The sequence below is a fragment of the Buceros rhinoceros genome, unplaced genomic scaffold (genome assembly GCF_000710305.1).
Source record: "Buceros rhinoceros silvestris isolate BGI_N320 unplaced genomic scaffold, ASM71030v1 scaffold10496, whole genome shotgun sequence".
NCBI classification, from domain to species: domain Eukaryota; kingdom Metazoa; phylum Chordata; class Aves; order Bucerotiformes; family Bucerotidae; genus Buceros; species Buceros rhinoceros.
Genome location: NW_010418105.1, coordinates 26,952 through 48,314, shown reverse-complemented (window position 1 = coordinate 48,314; position 21,363 = coordinate 26,952). Strand labels below are relative to the sequence as shown.

The following is a 21,363-nucleotide window of genomic DNA, read 5'->3' as shown; positions in this document are numbered from 1 at the left end:
GGCTCGTAGTTTGCTGTCATGGTGTCAGTGTAGGTTAGGCATGGTCATGGTTGTATTTATTGTAATATCCGTTTAGGGCATTCTTGGTACACAGAGGTGTATTCTAATTCTACATGTATCATACTTCATGTGAAAGTTGACGTACGCCTGCAAATACAGCAGTTTCATGATCAGATGAACAAAGAAACACCCATGTGACAAACGAGCTGCTTTGTAAAAAAGTTAACCAGTGGAAAAGTGTCTTGTATCGCTTATGTAGTACCTTAGACTTACTGCTTTTCTTCTTGCATTTTCTGTGCCTCTAGTGTTACTTTAGTATTGGCTGTCACTGGAAGATTGAGTCATGTCCCAGTTTGATGTTCCAGGAAGAAAAACTCTTTATTTCACCATTTCTGTTGTGAGTGAATATGTGTAGATCAGCTTTTTTCTCTTTTTTTGGGTGTATGTTCTGTTTGTTTGTTTGTTTGTTTTAAGGGAACTGATCTCTTTAAAGCGGATGGAGAAGTATTCCTAAAACAGGCAAAAGTGATTTGAGGCTGGTGTAGTATTTGTTTTTAATAGAAGATGATTACTTCAAACCAAGTAGATATCAAGTTGACAGTGTCCCTTTAAGTGTTTCTTTAAATCGTAGGCTTTTGTTCAAATATCTCTTCCTTCCTCTTGTGTTAGTAGCATTATATGGAACCATTCCTAAGCTTTTAATTCTTTACAGAAAATAATGGGTTCACTTCCTTTTTAAGCAGGACAAAAGGAACAAGCTGTGGAATGGTATAAGAAAGGAATTGAAGAACTGGAGAAAGGAATAGCTGTCTTAGTAATTGGTCAAGGTAAGCCAGTTTTGAGTTTTGTGGAAAAGATTTTGGTTTATGGCCTCTTTAAAGTGAGGAATCAATATTGCTAAATATGGTAGGTGACAGGAGTGGTCTGCTGTATGAATTAATTCATAGGAGTGTTTCTTATTCCTGTTTTAGCTGTAGTTGAACTCTGGTCCATAAATCTGTTCTACCTGGATGTTCTGGTCTATAACACATGCAAATCTCGCTCCAGATATTTTCAGACTATCCAAAATCGTAAACCGTTTGTGAAACAAAAAGTGAAACACTTAATTTCTTATGTAATGGGAATACTAAAACATTGAATTCTGATTTGATTTGTTGAAGTTAACAGTTTGTGTTCTCACGCAGAATTTTATGTTTGCTTATGTGTAAAAACATCCCCCCACCCCCCCAATTTCGAAGGGTCTAGTATTGTGTTTCCAAATAGCTTATGCTGAAATAGTTGATCATTTCCAGCAAAGGAAGAAAGCCCTTAGTGTATATGGAAGCATTTTAAGCTGTAGTGTAGAAGCAGGTATGTACCATAGAGAAATAGGCATAATGAAAGACTTGCTGAGAATTTCTGTCTTCAAAATGATATAATAATAATATACCACCCCCAGACCTGTAACTGCTTTTGCAGACTGCTGTTTTGTTCCTCAGCTATATTTAGAAATGCTTGTGAACAGTATGTGGTGACCTGTTTGATACAACGCATATAAATTGCACAGTTTAAAAAAAAGTTTGACTTGAACAGGTATTTTTTAGGAAGTGGTGATGTTAATGTCTGTAATTCTGTGTGTTTTGAAAAGTAAAGGGACACAGTCAACTGAATTTAAATTTGCTAGTTACGCTAAAGTGAATTATTTCAAATTATACTTGCCTCTTAGTCACTTTTCAAGCTTCTTAAAAAATTTTTAATTCGATTTCTGATTAGAAAAATGCAGTGACAAAGAACATGAAATGTTGGAGAATATGCAAAGCTATGCTTGGGTTTCCACCACTCTGCAAGCAATATTGTAAAGCAGATAGTGTCAATTAACTTTAAATTCTTGATCAAAGAATTTTTTGTTAATTTTACAACAGTGTTCCTTAGTGGATGGGGTAGATAAAGGGTGGGAGGAAGAGAAGGGAAGGCTGGGTGTCAGTGTTTTAGCACTTAGAAAAGTTCATTTGCCAGTCTGTATTTTAACATTGATTTTTCTTTGTAAGGTGATCAGTGTGAACGGGCTCGACGTCTGCAATCTAAAATGATGACAAATTTGGCAATGGCCAAGGATCGCTTGCAGCTTTTAGGTACCCATTACAATTCATGACTTTGGAAAGTTTGTCGTTATTATCAAAGTTTGTCATGCACAACTTCATGTAATGCATTCTTCTAAAATATTACTTTGATTTTTAAAGTCTGTGTAGGGTCTCTTAAGTCTGTTTTTCAGATGAGAGTAAGTAACGCTTTCCCAATGCTATTGATGGATTTTGAAGTCGGAATTTCATGAGCCACTTCCCTGTCCCTTAAGAAATTGGTGTAAAAGTAACTGAGAGGTCTTTTCATAAACGGAGGAAATCTTGACTAACTCTTGCTGGAGTTAGTTTAATATTTCTGTATTAGAACTGTAGTAAAACTTACAATACATTGTTGATTGTGAATGCTAAGTGTGCCTTCTAAAAGTGTAACTACTTCATGTTCTGTTAGTTCTGTCACTTATAATTTTCCTGAGTATTGCCATGTACTGTAATAATAATTCTTTAGCATTATGTAGACCATAGACCCTCCAGCACTCCCGTTCTTGGCAGGCCCTGGCTGCCCCGTGCCCGGGTCTGTGATGTCCGGAGGTAGAGCAGTGACTCTTTCACGGGCACCCCCTTGCCCTGGGGAAGGAGCTTGCGTGCCCTTGTGAGGTTGAGAGCTGTGCTGGGTGTGGCATTTGCCGCCGGTGGGGTCTCCCAAGCCAGACAGGTCTCAGCTGAAGGGTCAGACAAAGTGTGTCCACGGGCAGGATGGGCTCACTAGCCTTCGGGCAGCCATCCTAGGAGAAGGACAACTCTGACCCCAAACACAAGCAGATGGAGCTCGTTTAGCCTTGTAAGGCATCCATCATCTAAGAGAAGGACACTCTAACCAAACCTACGACCCGAGGACTTCACTTTCACCATCCAAGCTCGCTGGGCCCTGGCAGATGACCCTCAGGTGTAAAGGGTGGAGCCAGTTCCACGCACGCTGCGCCTCACCTAAAAAATCCCCCGCGCAGGCCCGAAGGGAGGACTCATCGCTTGCAGTGAGCGTGGGAAAAGCCCTTCCCAGATCGTCGTTCACAAAGCCAAGCCATGATGATGATGTAGGCCATAAGGTTGTGAAATCCTAATTCTCATAATTGTTGTCTAGTAGCGTTCTATTTTAAGAACCTAACGGTAAGATCTCGTCAGAAGGACAGTGTTGTGTAGTTTTAGCTTGATCAAAATTAAGTGTTGTATATAAGCTCTTAATGGACAGAATAAAACAGTCGGGTTTGGAAATGGCATCTTGTGGTGCATGATAAATAGACAAAGATCCCCTGTCCACATCAAATGACAAACCCACAGCTTTGTGTAGTGCATCCTCTAAAGCGAGATCTTTGGAAATGCTTTCAGTTTAAGCAGTAAAATGAAAGTAAAGATCTCTTTAAAACTGCTTTTTAAAGGAGAACTAACAAATATACTTCAGTTTAACTTGCATATATGCACCTTAATCTTGCACTGTGGTGAATTCTACTAATTCCCTCTTCTAGGAGTGTATTGAGCAGACAGGAGAACTCGTGTTCTTTGCTCCTCTTACACTTTGTGTTTCTGTGATCCTGACTGGTGATTGACAGGGAAGTTGTGACAACCACAAGAAAGTTAATCTCTTTTGTTTCTCTTGAGCTCCTGGTGTCTTTAGTTCTTTTTGAAAAAAAGTGAAGGGAACATGGGTTCGAAGAGGCTTCCGACTTCTATGCTTAGTATGGGTGTTTGTTGGTAGAACCTTAGTATATGCAGAAAAGATGTATTTTCTATTCATTAGGGATAAAGGCAGACTTCTAGAGGTAATATGGACTAAGGAACACAGGAGTGAAAGTGATGGCATGCTAACAATCTTTGATAGGGTATGGCTTACGCATGGCATTCTTATTGCAAGTAACTAGGGTTTCTTTTAAGAATGTGCTGTTCTTTGAGCCTTGAAGTAGCAATCCCTGTACTTTGTGGGTAGTGCTTCGTCCTTGCTTGCGTTATTGCAGTAGTACTTGTTGGTAAATTGCTTACTTGCAGTGCTCTGTCTGAAAAGAGAAACAGTGCGAAAAACCTGAAGTTGAAGTTAAGCTGGTAAATGAATCTTTAGTACTAGGATGCGTGATCGCATGCTATCTGTATTGTTCATTCAGAGTGCAGATCGAAAGATGAACAGAGTAGTGCTTATTGCATAAGTTGGTCTCAAATATTATTTATTTTTACTTTGAAACTATCAGTACTTCAGTACTGTTCTACTTAGGTTCTTGTTCAGGTTGCACTAAGGATCTGCCTCAAACAATGTACCTGAGAGCAAAATCTGGGTAGAAAGAAGCAATTGAAGTCACCTGCCCTTTAGGAAGGAAAATGATGCTGTTTGGAGAGATACTCCAATGGATTTAAATCTCTGCAAACTTGATCATTATGTATCTGAGTGATATTTGTTATATACCATCTCACCAACTTCCCAGTATTGACAGCATCTGTTTTTATTACTCTACATGTTATTCTACATGAATTTTCCCGACATTTAAGGTAATCTAGGGTTGAATTGTGTGTGCAATTCTAACCGTAGCTTTTAGCTTGTTACTTACAGTAACAGATGCTTGGAAGTTTTAAGAGTCATCACGCCACTGATGCCTTTTAATGTTTGACCAAGAGGATGTAGCTACTTACTTTGGATGTTGACTTTACTATTTTGAGCCCTGTTTTCACCTTGAGTCAAATTAATGTATTGTTTAAAGCTGTACTATGACACAGCCCGAGAGCTCAAGTTATTCCAGGTATGTTTCAGAGCACCTCAAGGTGACTCGATCATTTTGGCAGTCCAGTGTCAATACTGAGTTGCGCTAGCTGTCAGGGAACTTAACAGGTTCTGACATCTGTTTTTGACACAGTTCAGGTTGTGTTAGCTATACAGTTATTTAGATGTGTGGATAGATCTTGCTGTGATGGTCTTCATAGTCCTGATCTCTCCTGGATGACTCTTCACCATGTTACAATCATTAGGAGGATATTTGTTTTCTACAATTGATGCATTAAACTCAGCAGTTTGCTGTTCCTAAAGATAGATAACCATAATGTTCCGGGCAATGCTATTCAATTCTAACACCTTACATATGTTGCACCCATCAGCATTCTCCCGTTTCAGAGAAACTTTCTGTAGGGGGACAGATTTCCACCAGCACTAGTGCCTTTCTGTGCGCGATGCGTAGCTTCAGTATTTTGCTTGAAAGCTGCATGTAGCACATAATAAAGTAACTTTGATCAGTGTCCTTTCTGGGAGTAATCCTGCCTGTGTGTAGATATGGGCATAATGAACACCTTTTGGAATTCTTCCACTTTCTTGGAGGTCATGTGATGGGAATACTGTGTGAATTGGAAGTGACAACAGTTGGATTACATTTTTTTGTTGCTGTTTTGAATTGCGGTAAAAGTCCACTCTCAAACAAGTGTTGAAGCAAATAGGATTTCCTGAACTCTTAACCAACCTGATTATTTTATTATAGTCACTTGCTAGAAAGTTTTTTTTTTTCTATAAAGTTCAGAAATATTCTCCAAAATTTAACTGATTATCTAATATCTTATGAAATCTGTCAGTACTGGTTTTGTTTCCTGTGCGTCTCTGTATACCTTCTGTTCAGACTGCATGCGCTTCGCAGAGCAGAAATGATTCTGATGTCTCCTGCAGTAGCGCTGCACCCTCTAAAATAGTATGTTGTGTTTGCAGGCAGTCATACTAAAAGGACTTTTCTGAGACTTCCTTAGAGAGGTTTCTTAGGGTAACTTCTGGCAGTTACAAAGCTTGAGGTTGTTTGCAGGCTGTTCTTGTGTGACTAACTTTTTTGTTTTACTGTACCCAACTCTTCAAGGCTTTCAATTTAAAACAAAGTAAGCCCTGGCTGCATATACTAATCTTGAACTACAGCTTTTCGTATTTGCCTGTGGCTGCTGAGTTTTCACTTTAAATTGCATCTGATCAGTCTGGATATTACTATTAAACCATCACTTAAACTATTTGGTCTAAGGATACTTTTCAGGGAAGCTAAACGATGAGTGATCAAGGACAGGCAGAAGAAGAGAGGAATGAAGCAGAAAGACTGGAAAAAAAATCTGTAATAGACGAAGAAGTGGAAGCAAGGAAGTGTTCATGCTTGTTGGTTGTACAGTCTGCAGGCTCTGAATGGCAATTCTTCCTCCAGCTGGGGCATTTATGATCTTGAGTGTGTCCGTTTTCAGTAGAATGCGGCTTCTTCTGCAATTTGTGCTTCCAGGTTGCCAGAGGACGTTGCTTCTCTGCTTGGCCATTTCTTTTCCTGCAGCTTCTTGGTACTATTACCTTTTGGGGGAGAGCAGAAGAAAAAAAAGTGTGTGTGTGGGAGTGTGACAATGCATGCCTTGCATCCTTACAAACCGTGTTTCGTTTTTACAAGAAAGGTGAGTGCGTGAGTCTGTGTGTTTGAAATAATGGTGGGAGAGGCTGTAAAGCACCTCAAAAGTAATGAAGTAATGCCTAGAGGCTTTTAACTGCAGTTGGAAAAGCAGAAGTGGTAGGTGAGCTGCAGAGGACATATAGTCCTGAGACTTAATTCTTGGCTTCTGTCATTTGCAGCCTTACACCTCTTTGACTTCATGCTTTGGCTAGTTTATCATGGCTTCTTAGAGTTAATTTCTTTCTCCTTAATCTTTAACCTTATGATCCATTCTGAAGTTAATCCTCTTAAAGAACAGCTTATATGACAATTTTATTGACTTAATTTCAAGGCAATTATATTTCTAAATAAAAGATCTTGAAAGACCTCGTTATAATGAATATATGGTGTTTTGCTTGAATGGTTGAGGTTTCTGTAAAATGTTGACTGGCATTTACTACTTAAGTGAAACATTTAATAATCAGGAAAATGATGACTCCTAGCAGTTGGTCAAAAATAACACCTTGTGGAGGACTTTCAGAAATGAGTTATCAACACAAGTACTTAGTAAATGCAGTTGAATTAATTCTGACTATTGCTTTTGGGAGTCACTGCAATCACCAGGCTGGAAAGATTGTTCTAATTAACTCAGCCATAAATGGCTAGTTTTAAAACTGTTTTCAGTTGTGCTTACACTGGCAGAATTCTCTTACAAATTTATTAAACATGTAGAATAGATAGAAATACTCCTTTTATTTTTAACCCTGTATGAAGTATAACACAGCCAAACTTGATATTTGTGTGTGCAACATACATAAATTTTCTTGGTTGGTTTTTATTTTTTGTTTGTTTATTTTATCCTTTTTCTTCCCTTCCCCTCTGTCTACTATGTAGAGAAGCTGCAGGCAGTTTTGCAAATTTCCAAGCCACAAATGGAGGTCTATAATGACAGTACTAACCTGGCATGCCGCAATGGACATCTCCAGTCAGGTGGGTTTGGTTTTACCAGCGCCTCTTCAGGGGATGTCTCTCAGTGTCTGGTGTATTACAGGGAAAAATATGCAATGCTATGTTCTGGCCCCACCAACTTTAAAAAAATTGGTGTGTGTTTTTGTTTTTAAAGGCTTTATATAAAATACATTTCATCCTTTCTGTGACTTTGACAAGTCTTTTATTTTGAAGTATTCAGTTCTTTCTTACAATGACCGTCCTAGAATCCATAACTATTTATTAAGACAACGCTTTTGAAAATATTTTATGTGTTATGTTCTTAAAGGAATTAAATTAAACCTGTTGTAGAAAGTGGCAAAGTCAAAGTAGGATATGTAGATTATATATTGTGCTTACGTAAGTAGTTCTTCCTTTATGATACTGTGAATGTACATTGCATTAAGCTGCTTTAAATTTCAGGGTTTTTTGTTTTGAGAAAGTGATACATGATTAAAATGAGGGGGGTATAAAACAGCTCTTGCTTTTTGTCAAAGAAGGTTGTTTTTATCCTTTCCCAGAAGACTGCACCAGGTATACTAAAATACCAGGAGTATTGTTTGTCCATACACAAGGAATAAAGTTACTGTGAGGTTTGTGAATTGTCTTCAGGAAAAGTTTTAAGCCAACAACAAGCTGTTGTCACAGCTGTGATCTCAAATGATAATTCTTACAATAGACTATAATGAGGTTAAATAAAATAGCTAACAAGCAATTTATAAAGCTTATCTGAGCTAAGAGCAGAATTTAGTTTTAAAAGTAACTGAACTTCAAACTTGGGGTAAACCATGTACTTTTTTTTAGCTCCATTTTTAGTTCTGAAGTCATCTTACTGTTTAGTTTTATTCTTTCTAATTTGTGAGAAGTTAAAGTAGTGGAACTGTGTCATGCTAGGCACCTTTAGAATACTGTATGTGTGCTATTATTGTTAAACGCGTTTTTCAAAATGGTGCAGTTAAAATGGCTCTTCAGTGTGTTCTTTTATAGACTGAGCATGAGAACTCTTTACCTTAAATGGTTCAGTACAGCCCTTGTCTTTTTAGCCATTTGGCTAGGGGTTGAATGAATAAATACATACAGATACACACAAAAGCTGATAACGTGCTCCGTCTGATTCGATATGAACCGCTTTTTCTTTAAACTCTTTCCTTTATATGTTTTTATACCTTTTTCTCAATTATCCAATATCTCAGAATTGGATGCTGCAGGAGAAGATTAGATTGCACTTTCACTCTTAAAACTGGTAATTTCTTTAAATCTGTTAGTAACAAAGCGTAGAATATCCATTGGTGTCTACTGGAAATGAGGAAACATTTTGCCAATTCTGTGGCATGTATTTTTATTTACAGAAACTGCTGTAGCAGGAGGTGGTCACCGTTGGTAAACTTACGGAAATGGTTATTAGTCAATTTAGCTGTTTGGACTCATATTCCTGGTGACTTAAAGAAGATGGATGATCAAACCACTTCTGGAAAATTGCAGAGGAAAGGGCAATGAAACAGCTACAAAAGACTGTGATCTTCTGGGAATGCTCTTTTCTGAGAAAGCATCTTCCAACTTTCTGTAAAGGAATGCAGGCTAACAGAGAAACGTTCATTTACCAGGCTTAGTGGGATCTGAGAAGAGAGAGGAGGACTAAAGAGCAGCTCATAAACGAGAGCTGGGTATCAGGCATCTACTGATTACTTTGAACAAGACTTCAAGAGGCTTGTTTTATTTATGTTTACATTGCCAAAGGTAAACTTTAGATTAAGAACTTGTGAAAGTTAGACTTATCGAAAGTACTGAATGTCTCCTGCAGCTGTGGGGTCTGTGACAGTCCCAGGAAAGTCAGCCTGTCAACAGTCATCTGAACTTCTTAACTGGCTGGTGCCTGTGCTTGTGTGCTCACTCTCCCACTCTACCTCTGTCTCTTTTCTTGGGGATGTGTGGGGAGGAGACTGCTGGTACTGAGCTGCCGGGCTCTGACATAAGCTTCATTTTTCTATCTACAGAAAGTAGGACCTGTGTGGTTGCCTTATCAGGCTGGGCTTTTTAGAAGTTCAGGATTTTATGAAGTGTGAAACATGGTCATTCATAGTTTTCACATCAAGACAGTGCCTTTTTGACTGGTTTTTGATCAAAAGGTGCTTTGTTTTCTTTTGTTTGTTTTTAAAGGCCAAAGTCTTTAGAGGTTTTTTTGTTTCTTAATTCTGTTTGATATTCTATTCTCACAGCTGTACTGCACATCTGTATTTCCAGAATGTTACTGATTTGAGATTCTTCCTTCTTCCAAGATACTGTGTCAGCCTTTCGGACTGATTTACTTGAATCTAGCACAAATGACCACCTATCCCTGTCTTCCTCATAGTTTCTTAACTAACCTGAATAACTAGAGATTTTTCTTGAATATTTATCTGATAGATTTATGAGATTTTATAAGACCTCATTAAAGCAGTATCACCTTTAGTTTCCTTTAGTGGAAAGCTACACAGTAACTTGAGGGTAATAACAAGTAGCCTTATCCCAAAACTTTCTTTTGAAATCCATGTTTATTGTTTAATGTTCATCACTCCTGTTCTTACAGCAGTCTTAAATTAGATGTAAGCCAATTCAGTTGTTGTTTTTTCTTCCTCAGACAAAGTTTTCCTTTGCATTGTGGGCTGTTATTTTTTGTATTTAAAATAGTTTGTGAGGGAAATTATGCCAGTCTTGCCAAAGGCAGTGTTTGTGAGTTTTATGAAGTTATTTACTGGGTGTACAATACTGGTAGTATTACAGCAATTCCAGTGTACCATTTTGCATTTAATGTGTAAATATGAGCATGATATATGATCAGAGAAAGCATTAAATTTCGCTTTGTTACAGCCACATTAGCACTGTGCAAGTAGCTAGTATTTTATCTCAGTTTTCACTTGGAAGGATTTGCTGGCGCGTCTTTAACACTAGGCATATATTGGCAATATTCTTCTAGTTGCGAAAATTCTACTCTTAATACTGAAGTTTTTTAAGGAGTTTCTCAAGTAGAAGAACAAGTAGCAATAAGTTAGTTTTTAACTTCGTAAATTAGCAACAGTAGATCTTTGACACCGCTCTGACAGTTCAGAAGGAACTGTCCCTCTGTGTAGCTGTACTGCTGTGCTGTTAGTTGTTGAAGCTTTCTGTTGGGTAATTTTTATTACTGGAATGTACCTATTTGAAAAATCTGAATTTAAACCTTGAAGGAATTTATTTTGGGGGCTATTGTGAGCATCAATCCCGAATAATTATCAGTCTTGCAATTGCTGCATGTATTTTTACTATGCAGAGTTTGCAGAAAATGTGTAGCTAAGGAGTACAGCTTACAGTAGTTTTGGATGACAGATTAAATTGCAGGGATGCTTTCAGGACCAGATAGTTATTTTTTCTGGATGATCTAGTGGCGTTAGCTTAGAGTTTTGAAATACATTATTTTGTCCAGTCAAGAATTAGAGAGTAAAATCAAAATTATCAAGCCCCTATTACTATCCTGCTACTATATATGAAGTAGATAGATGAAGTGTTTCAAATACAATTAAAAATACCATGGTCTTTGATTAGAATATATTTTAGGCACTTCCTTTCTGTTCTATATGGAACTGTGAAACATTTGAAAAAAGGCTGCAGGTTTTAAGGACGCTTGCAGTATATTTTCTGTCTTTGAGCACATGACAAATACAAATGAATAAGAAATATGTTTTGTGGGATTTGCATTTGTTACAGCAAAATAATATATTTTACATAGTGAAATAATAGGGGCTATCAGTCTGAGATAATGTGTATGTGTGTTCTTACACACTCCTCACTTTAGAAATAGGTAAACTTTTCAGAATTCCAGTTTATCTAAAATTTGATGACATTTTTATTTGCTTCTTCCATGAAAATTGGTATATAAAACACAGTTTCCGTCTGGAGTTGTCACTGAACAGCTGTGCTCGCGAGTAGCTCATCAGTGCTTCTTTCTGTGTTTCCCGTCAGAACTGACCTCAGAACATATGTAAACTTGATTCCTGGAGGTGTACAACTAGAGCAGCTTCCTGAAATACTCCTTACTGTGCAATGTCATGATACTCAAAATTGCAGTGTGTGTGTATTTTTCTCAATAGATGGGGGGAAGTATGATAACTGAGCCACGTGTTAGGGCAAAGGAGATGGAGAAAAACTACTTCAGCTTTTTGAAGCCTTCTCGTGTTGAATTTAAGCCAGCTGTGGAAATGAGGCTGAAGAGAAAAAGACACCAAACCAGAATGCCACCTTTTGATTAAATTGGACAAAGTGTTGAGTAGCTGTGTTTTTAAATAGATTTATACAATGCTTTTTTGAACTTGAAAGTTACTAAGAATGCCTAATTTTGAAGAGTTCTTGACTGGAAATTCCTGTGCAGGAATGACTAAGTAAATTTAACCAGCTCTGGATCTGTGTGTGATTTAGTCAGTAGCGAGTTTTGGGTTTGTTTTGGTTTGCTTTTGTTTTTTTTTTTAAAGAAATATCTTGCAGTAAATGTAGTTAATCATATTCTTCAAGTTCCCTTGTTTTCTGCATATTGATACACCTGTATTGTTTATGATGACCCCTGCAGAGTTTCTGTAACTCTTAAAAGGGTCTCATTTGTGACTGAAGAAAGGCTTTAGAAGTTTGTTAACCAAGTATTTCAACACACAGATAACTGCAGGCTGGGTGAAGGTACGTGGTCCTGGTAGTATGCAAGACTTTAAAGAGACTTGAAAACATGGTAGTAATTAATCAATTCTTCCATTATACTGTTTCACTGAAGTGTTCTTTTGAATTTTCTGAACGTAATTTAACATTCAAAAGTATGAGGCTTTCACTGAATTGCAATATTATAAATCAAAAATTCTTCATAGTCATTAACTTCCTTAAAAGTCAGAGTTCTTTGGCCTGTTGCCTAAGTCTAACAAACTGCATTGCAGAATTCTAAAATCTTAGTGAAGAAACTTGTAGCTGAAATTTGTCTTGAGCTTCCTTATCTCTTGACACCTTATTTCTCTTACCCAATCAAAAGACTCCTTAATACTTTCAGAAGGATGTAAAATGAGGCAGTATGTACAGTTTCCATCGCAGGCAACAGTACTGTGCTAGACAGCTTCCAGTACTGTATTTCCACCCCAAAAACCCCTGATTGGATGCTGTGTTCTAATCAATATCCAGCTTGACTAAATCACGTGCTCGCTATAGCACATTCTTACCTCTTTGTCTCTATTTTGCTGGACTACACTTGCCATTTCTGTGCCAAGAAACCTTATTCTGTTGTGTATCCCACATGGGGAATGTAGAAATCAAGTGCTGTTTCACTTACTCTGGACCAAAATGGCCTGTTGTAGTTTAATTACCAGTGACCAGTATATTAAGTTTTATCTGTCAGCTAATTTGAGACCTTCCTGCTCCTTCATGGAGGTGAATTGGAATGAACGTGAATGGAATGTAAGGTGGTGTTTTAATTTTAAGACAATGTTTTAAGACTTAATTTTAAACGTAGGAAGGTAGGCTGCTTCAGAGCTGTCCATTCAGAATTTACTTACACCTTGAGATTCTGTAAGTGAAACAAAGCTGTAAGGATACAACCTGGTAGTTGCTTGCAGCTGTAGCTATTTTAATTTTCCCAAATTGAAGTGCCTTGGTGAAACTTTTGTGTGGAAGATGCTAGATAGTGTTAGCTTGTGTCTAACATCACTGAAGGAGTGAATGCTCTGAATCTAATGGCTTGAAATTTCAGGATTATCGTAATGATTATTTTTAGGAGTTATTGGGAAGGAAAGATCTTCTGGCTGATGTTCTGTCTTAAGGAATAAATGATGTTCTTCCATTGTTACAGCTTTTTTAAGATGAAGAATTAGTGTTCATTTTCGAGAACTTAAAATTCAAAACTGTAACTTTAGGAGAAAGCTACAGTCAATATCCCCTTAAAAGTACTAAACCTCTTAAAAAAATTTGTATTGTTCTCCTATAATACTGTATAATGTGTGTTAACAATACTATCTTCAAGTCAGAATTCATGGTAAAAGTATGACTGCTGAAAATGTTCTCACGACCTTGGTTTTCTTTATAGAAAGTGGAGCGGTTCCAAAAAAGAAGGATCCCTTAACACACACGAGTAATTCCCTTCCTCGTTCAAAAGCTGTTACAAAAACTGGATCCACCGGCCTTTCAGGTCACCATAGGACGCCAAGTTGTAGTGGGATATCAGCTTCTTCTGTGCCTAGACCAGCCCCTAATCCTGCAGCTTCAACTCACAAGGTATGGTAAGGATAAATATAGCAGTATACAGTTGGAAGTCAATGTAAATTCCAGAACAAACTTCAGGTTTATTGCAGTATTGTAGTAGCAAAAAGTTGTGGTTTTTTTTTTTTTTTGAAGGGGGCACAGGGGCTGGGTGTGGAACACCAAAACCCTGAACCCCTATATTTTCGGTGAAGTCTCTTGAACTAGGCTGCAGAATGGATTCTAGACGTTGGGGGGCAATGGGTGGCTGCATGGGCAAATGGATTTTAATGATGATCACAATTATGGGAAACTAAGGGTAGCTTACCTAGGAGAAAAAAAAAATTTTACTCCCAGATTTTTTCCCCCTGCATATTCCTTCTCTTTCAAAGCATGTATGCACAGGTTGAATAGCAACCACATTGAAAAGAATTATGGTTAGACTGTGAGCGAAATACAAAAGAAGAGTCCTAAGCTAATAAGACATAAAAATGCTCCATTTCTTTGGACTCATCTTTTTCCATTCCATCCTTATCTCCTCTCCGCTACTCCCACAATAATGTCGAATAAGGAGTGGAATGGATAGAACATAAATGGATAAGCATTATTGCTGCTATAATGTGAAGGCTTTTAAGTGGCCCATTAGCAAAGTATGACAGCAGAAGGAATTTTTGCTTATAGGTATCGGGAATCTGAAACAGTTCGTGATGCTCTATTTGTAGAGTATGCTGGGGGGAAATACCATAAAATACACCATTAAATATAATTAATTATCTTTAAAGAAAAAAAATTAAATCTCCAAACCAAAATCAAACGGAAAAAGCCCTCTTCACTGGAGCCTGATATGTTCTACCTGTGGCTGAAAGTCATGGTAAGATTTGTAGCAAAATACAGCATCAGGATATCTGTTAAGGTATTAGGTTTTACTGGAGCATATAAAATGTAAAAGTAATTTTGTTAACAGTATGCTTTATCAAGTTGGGTTTTTTCCTGCTCCCCACTCCAGGCTCCTCCTAAAAATAGCAGAACAAATAAGCCTTCTACTCCTACCACTGCTCCTCGAAAAAAGAAAGACTTGAAGAGATTTAGAAACGTGGACAGTAATCTTGCTAACCTTATCCTGAATGAAATTGTTGATAGGTAAGTCTGAAGAAAAGCAGGCTTTTCAATGTAGAAAACCAGATTTCTGTTCAATACAGTCTTAGTCTATTCGGAATAAAAATAAGTACATTTTGTTTGATGTGAATTTTTGGGGGGTTGATTTGGGGTTGTTTTTTCATTACTTTGGCAAAAGAATGAAAATTCAAATCAGAAATGCTTATCTTTTTAAATATAACAACATAAGTTGTAGATTTCCTTTAAAAAGGTTCTGTATAAATAGTCACATGCATTAAATTAGTCAGCTGCAGCTGAAAAAGAGTATCTCATTGTTAGACTAATTAGTATTCCATTTCTTTGTTAGTGGGCCAGCTGTCAAATTTGATGATATCGCAGGGCAGGAGCTGGCTAAACAAGCTTTGCAAGAAATTGTTATCCTTCCTTCTCTTAGACCTGAGGTAAGCAACTGGGTTTTGCTGTCGCTATCACAGAATCAAAAAAATGTGTTGTTTCACACATTATTTGGTGATTCTTGAATCCTGTCTTTACTGATGTAGTTGCAATCGATAGCTGTGTAGTGATAGCCATCTTGGAAAAGGAGTATGAAGAATTTATATATCAAAATTCACTACCATGAAATTCCTTGTCTTCTGATTAGTCGATGTGGGAGAAAGTGACTGAGGCAACAATTTAATAAAACAAAACCACCAAACCAAAACCAACCAACCAAACTCCAGCAAACCACAAACCCCTAAAGAACCAAACAAAAAACAAAACAAACCCCAGAAACGCTGTTCTGAAACCATGTGAGGCTGACTGTTCCAGGTAGCTGTATCTGTGTCCAGCGCTGTATGGAGATGCAAAGGACAAAGCCTGTAACTGGAAGAGTGAAACAGATGAGATTTGTATACGTAAATGAAGCCATGACACTATCAGATTTGAAACACATCAAATTGGCATTGTGGTCATGGTCTCTGTGTGGATGTTGGTTAGACACTCTGAATAGTCTGTTCACAGCAGGACAGGATGCAAAGAAGTGTAGTAGTGAACAAGTTATACACTGAGGTGTATAATGTTTGAGGTCAGATTTCCTCTTCACTTTGCTGAGAGGAAATTGATCATTTAGGCTTTTATTTTCTTTATTATAGGCGGTACCTCAACTACGATGATTGCTTAGATTCAGGTTTGGTCTAAATACTACTTAGCTACTTTTTAAAAATAATTAAATGGACATTTTCTGAAGATGGATTTGCTAAAAGCTGCTGGACTCTTAGAGAAATTGCCTGCAATGATTTACTGCAGTGCTCATTATTCAAGCAAAATTGCTTGTTTGTTCTTTGTTTGCTTCTGGGTCTCATGTCACATTGTAGAGTGACTGGCGTTGCTCTGTGGTCTTCCTCTTTCTGTTAATGCAGTTTCTGATTTTGAAGCATTGCAAGGGGGAAACTGAAAGCCTGGCGCAGCATCACGGGAATACTAGCCCTGAGGCAAAAAAAGCTTTGGCATCAAATATGCATGCTCTGGTGTTCTTACACAGAAGGAAAATGTCATTGTACTGTCTCTGTTATTACAGTGCTTTATGAAGTTTGTAGTTCGGTAACACAAATGTAGTGAGCTGGGTGGGAAGGACTTTGAGATGTGAGGCTTAGAATAGTTACGACTCTTTTCTGATAACAGTTGGTATTTTCAATAAGGTTGTAGCTAGCAATGGGCCTGACCGTGATGTGGGTGAGATATAACAAGGACAGAGAATCTTACAAATTTTTAAACTTTTCTTGGAAGCAGAGAGATTGTTTTTGCTCCTTGTAAATGAGCACGGTAGATGTAGCAACTATAGGGGAATATTTGTCAATTAAATACTACTTTGATTTTAACCTTAATGAAGTTTTGAAATCAAATTAATATTTAAACAAGGCATTTATGTTATTTTTGTAGGAGAACAGGAGTTGAGGTGAGCAGACAAACACTGACTAGAGACATGACTGCAACCATTTCAGCAGTAAGATGCTACTAAAACAGTAGCAATTAGTTCAGACCATGTTTAGTGTGATTAGTCTATTAATAAAACCTTAAAAAGCTCATGTGTGTTGGTTGCAGCTGAGCTGTGTAGGTGATCAAGTGAGGGAGAGTTGTAGATTTGGTCTGGACTATCTTTAAAATGAGGGAACTCCTGCAGAATGATTCCAAATGAAATCGGGCAGAAGATGCACATGGTGGCGTGCAGCATGGAAAGCAGAAACGGTTGAGGAAGTAGTTAACCAGGTTAAAACGCTGCAACACATTTGTAATGTAGATGGTATGTATTAGCAAATAGGATCATGCTGAATAATTATTTTCAGTGATCAAGTGAAGTCAAGCTCAAGTAAAATGCTGTGAGTGATGAAATAATAGAGAAAAATGCATGTTAGCTGATAATCTTAGAAAGGCGACGATGATAACGTAGCCATTTGTGGTCATAGATGGAGTGGACAGGAGCACCTGCCGACAATGGTGCTTAGGCATGGTCTAGAGTAGGCATTAGTCTAAGAGACTCCCTACTCTTTCTTATGGTTCTTGGTTGGAATTATTGGAAGCTGGAATAGAGGGTGAGTGTGAGGCCAAAAAAAGGAAATCCGAAACTGTTAAGGAAAGTGGTAAAGACAAAGCACTGGGGAAAACAGGCTACAGGAATAACTGAAAGATGTGTATTTTGTGAGAATTCACAGATGTGCTTGCTGTGCTGCTATGTATGGTGGGTGCGCTTTTCTAGTGTAGGAAAAGCTAGTCCAATGCCAACATGACTATCAGTAGCATTTAGAAAAAGTAGGTGGTTGTTAAGTAATATTCTAAATAGTTTCAGTCAAAGCTTGTCTTCTCAAGTTTCATTTAATTAAAAGAGAAAGATGAAGGGGGGGGTTCTTCCATGTGGAGTTGGTAGGAACAGTGCTTTAACTCTCTTACTACACACCTGTATCCCCTCCCTTTTTAAATCCAGCTGGTGCTTTAAACTTGTTAGGCTGGTCGTCTTGTGGAATGTGTTACAGCCTTTCATACTCTTTTCACAGAGCCTCCATGCACAGAATGATCATGATGTAATTAAATGGTTGTGGTGGGTGACTGGAGTTGTATGACAAGTGTGAAGCAATAGTGACATGGTTAAGTTAGTCAACTTGACGTAGGTCAAGTTAGTAATAGAACGTAATTCTCTAAAAACCTGTACTGTTGTAACACAGCTACTGTTGCTGCCAGTGCTATCCAGTGAGCCATTCCTCAGTCTTAAACCTTTTTCTGACCAAGGTAAATCAACATTTTCTTTAAGTCTTTGAAGGTAACTTGTGATGATGTATTTTTCAGTTGTTTACAGGACTTAGAACTCCTGCACGTGGTTTATTGCTGTTTGGCCCACCTGGAAATGGGAAGACGATGTTGGTGAGAAAATTACTTTATGCATGAGTTGGTGGTGGGCTTAAAATGTAACCACGAGGGTTGGCTTTCAGTTGGGTGTTGTAGTAATAAACTGTATGTTTTTCTTGGATACACGCTAAGGTGCCAATTTAATACAAAAATGCAAAACTTCTCTGAACTGTAGATTTTACAGGGGAGGGAGTTGCAAAGTTCTCTAATATTTTGCAATATCACAAGTAATATATTGAAACTTAAACCAGCAAGTCCAAGTTTCATTTTCAGGGAGACTAAAAGTAATGTGGTTAATTGTTTGTGTACAGCAGTGATTAATCGCAAATGGTCTGCTCTCCACTAAAACCTGCTAGAAGCGCATTTTGGAAGTGGGGAAAGGAGCACAGTAGCAAGAAAGGTGGTTGTCTTTTTTCCACACTGCTATGCGAGGAGTCTAAGTGCTGTGGAACTGTCTGGTTGCTGCTTGTTTTCTGAGCCTGATGTTCTGTGTTCAGAGAGCTGGGGTGAAATGGCTGTGCATCAGCCTGGGAGCGGCGTGTGTCCTGATGCAGCTGAGCTGGCCACGTGGTCCCACATCACATGGAGTGGCTGCAGCTGCACGCTCCTTTGCTGACACTGAAGCTAGACCAGCTCTGAAGTGTGGGAGTGTGAATGCTGAGCTGCTCACTTTGCCTCATCTGTTATGTTTTACATACTGGAACATAATTGCTAATCACTAAAATTAGACGATATAAGCAGGGAATCATGATTTCTTGAATATGGTGAAACCATTACAAAAGAGGGTACTCTGGGTGAGCATTCTGACTGAGCTGGTTCTTTTTCCTAGCTTTCCTCTGAAACAGTTTTTGTATAGATAAGGTGCAGAGGAAAAAAACCCCTATGTGTAATTCTTAATGTGATTTGATCCTAAATGTTATCCTAAATTAATTAAAACCATTTCAGATGTCTACTCAGGATACTTTGAAAGGAGCAGGGGACTTGTATTCTTTAGTAAGGAAGTGATGAGATGTGATTAGAGAAGTCTAAGAGAGCCTGTAAATTTCTTTAGTGGTTCAACCATTTAACCGTTGCTATTTGTAAGTGGCCTGTACAGAAGTTTTCTGTAGCATGTACAAGGTGTTCCCTCTGAAGGAATAGGGCTTTTCAAAATCGTTGATCAAGACATGAGTGCTAGCTACAGAAGCAGAGAGGTATCTTCAATACGATATTTTTAAAAGTACTTTTTTCCCCCTCCTCTCCTAGGCCAAAGCAGTTGCTGCAGAATCAAATGCTACGTTCTTTAATATAAGTGCAGCGAGCCTAACTTCAAAATACGTAAGTAACAGCTGTAAATTGTATTGCTCTCAAAACACACATGCTGTAATTGGGACTTAAGAAGACCAGAGTCTTCTGATGAGTTCATGGTGAACTATTAGCCTATAGCGAACATAAAGTTTTTAAAAGTCACTTTTGAAATAAAAAAAATTGGGTTTTGCTTGCTTTGACTCAATGTCAAAAGCTTTTGCAGTTCGGGATGACCCTGGCTGTGATATAGATGACTGGCCGTGGGCATTTTCTTCTTAAAGTAAATGAAGTGGGTAGCATATCCTTTTCACTCTGGTACAATTTAGGCACCAAAATCTCTCGACAACTCTATTGTGATCATAAGTGAATTTGTAATGGTTCTTTTAAAACAAACAACACTGTCCCATGTAATATTTAACTAGTGATAATCTGAGTGTGCACAAATGGACTGAGTGTGGTTGGTTATCATCAAGATTTTCTGTAGGTCCTTATGTTAGCCCTCATGTAATCAACATTTTCTAAACCTTCTCCAAAAAATGTTTATTGTTGTTTCAGGTAGGTGAAGGGGAGAAACTGGTGCGTGCTCTATTTGCAGTAGCCAGAGAACTTCAGCCTTCTATTATATTTATTGGTAAGACCTTAGAAGTTGTTGACTTCATGTATTTTCTTAAATATTTTTGCTTATTAAGTAGGAATCATCAAGTAAATGTGTTTGGGTAATTCTGCAGAGCAAGTGTCTCGGGGCCTGCTGGCTAATCAGTAGTTCTGCATACAGCATGTTGATTACTGTTGTTATTTAATTGGTGTTAATAGTGGGAAGAAATGTCCTCAAAACCACAAATGCTGTACTGCCTTTACAGAGTAAGTCCATTTATTTATGAACTTCAAACATCAAAATGGATTTTGCTTGTCTTAGTTGCAGTTTATTATCAGCACGATTTTTTTCTCTTATCTGTTGTTGGTGTTACGTACTCAAAGCACGTTATACAAGTTCTTAAACTGTAGTAAGATCTGCCTGTCTCTAAAGGAATAAAGATCTGATCTCTCTTGTTGGAGGCCTGTATTAGCAAAAGAATTTAGGCAAATATGTATCCTTCATTAAGATGTTTTTCTTTGATTTGTAGATGAAGTTGATAGCCTTTTGTGTGAAAGACGAGAAGGTGAACATGATGCTAGTAGACGTCTAAAGACAGAATTTTTAATAGAATTTGATGGTGTAAGTATTTAGTCTTGGCTATTGTTTGATTTAGCTGAATTGGCTAATGTAGTGGGTGCCAGTACAAGCTACAGATGACACACAAAGGATTTGGCTGCTGGGGCTTAGATCTGTCCCTCTCCACCCCTATCTTGGCTGGCAAACAGCTTTTTTCCTGTTGCTCTTAATTTTTCTCCTGCTCCCTACAGTATTCCTGAAAATTGTCTGGGTTGACAGGTAGTAATCTGGAGATGAGAAATGATGGGTTGGAAGACTGTGGACAGGGAGAAAAGGATAACAAATGGCAATCATAAAGGAGCTGTGAATCAGGACAAATAATGCAATGTGACAATGATATGCAGAAATTATTACATGCACACACAGAGTTTTATCTTTAAATGAAAAGGGGAAAAATAAACGTAATTAGTAAGTAAGCAAACTTTGGATCAAGGGGTAACTATATTATGCAATATTTGTGGAAGTTTTTGGAGGCAGAAGGCAGCAGTGAACTTGAGTCTGTGAAGGGTTGGGCACTAGGTGAATAACAATGCATCTCTCAAGTCTGGCAGCTATAAGTCTCCATATGTTTGGGTATAAAATCAAGTCTTGCAGTTGAGCAAATTGGGGAGAAAACTGCTGTGTTTAAGTACTGCTGAATAGCTTGTTTTGAATACAAGCTTCTGGCAAGACTCAGATGAGACTCTGATCTGATTTAGCGGTT

General features: G+C 37.9%; 1 protein-coding gene across 1 annotated transcript in view; it reads left to right on the top strand.

Annotated features, from left to right (window-relative positions):
• Positions 1-743: 743 nt before the first annotated feature.
• The window catches only part of SPAST (spastin), a gene marked incomplete at its 5' end in the record, with an annotated part of 28,932 nt that continues 8,312 nt past the window's right edge, over positions 744-21,363 (top strand). Inside the window, 10 exons of the mRNA XM_010138410.1 lie at positions 744-827; positions 2,028-2,111; positions 7,361-7,456; positions 13,518-13,705; positions 14,676-14,809; positions 15,132-15,225; positions 18,101-18,175; positions 19,406-19,477; positions 20,003-20,078; positions 20,572-20,663. Of these exons, the coding sequence (XP_010136712.1) occupies positions 744-827; positions 2,028-2,111; positions 7,361-7,456; positions 13,518-13,705; positions 14,676-14,809; positions 15,132-15,225; positions 18,101-18,175; positions 19,406-19,477; positions 20,003-20,078; positions 20,572-20,663 (995 nt within the window). The remainder of the gene's footprint in view (positions 828-2,027; positions 2,112-7,360; positions 7,457-13,517; positions 13,706-14,675; positions 14,810-15,131; positions 15,226-18,100; positions 18,176-19,405; positions 19,478-20,002; positions 20,079-20,571; positions 20,664-21,363) is intronic.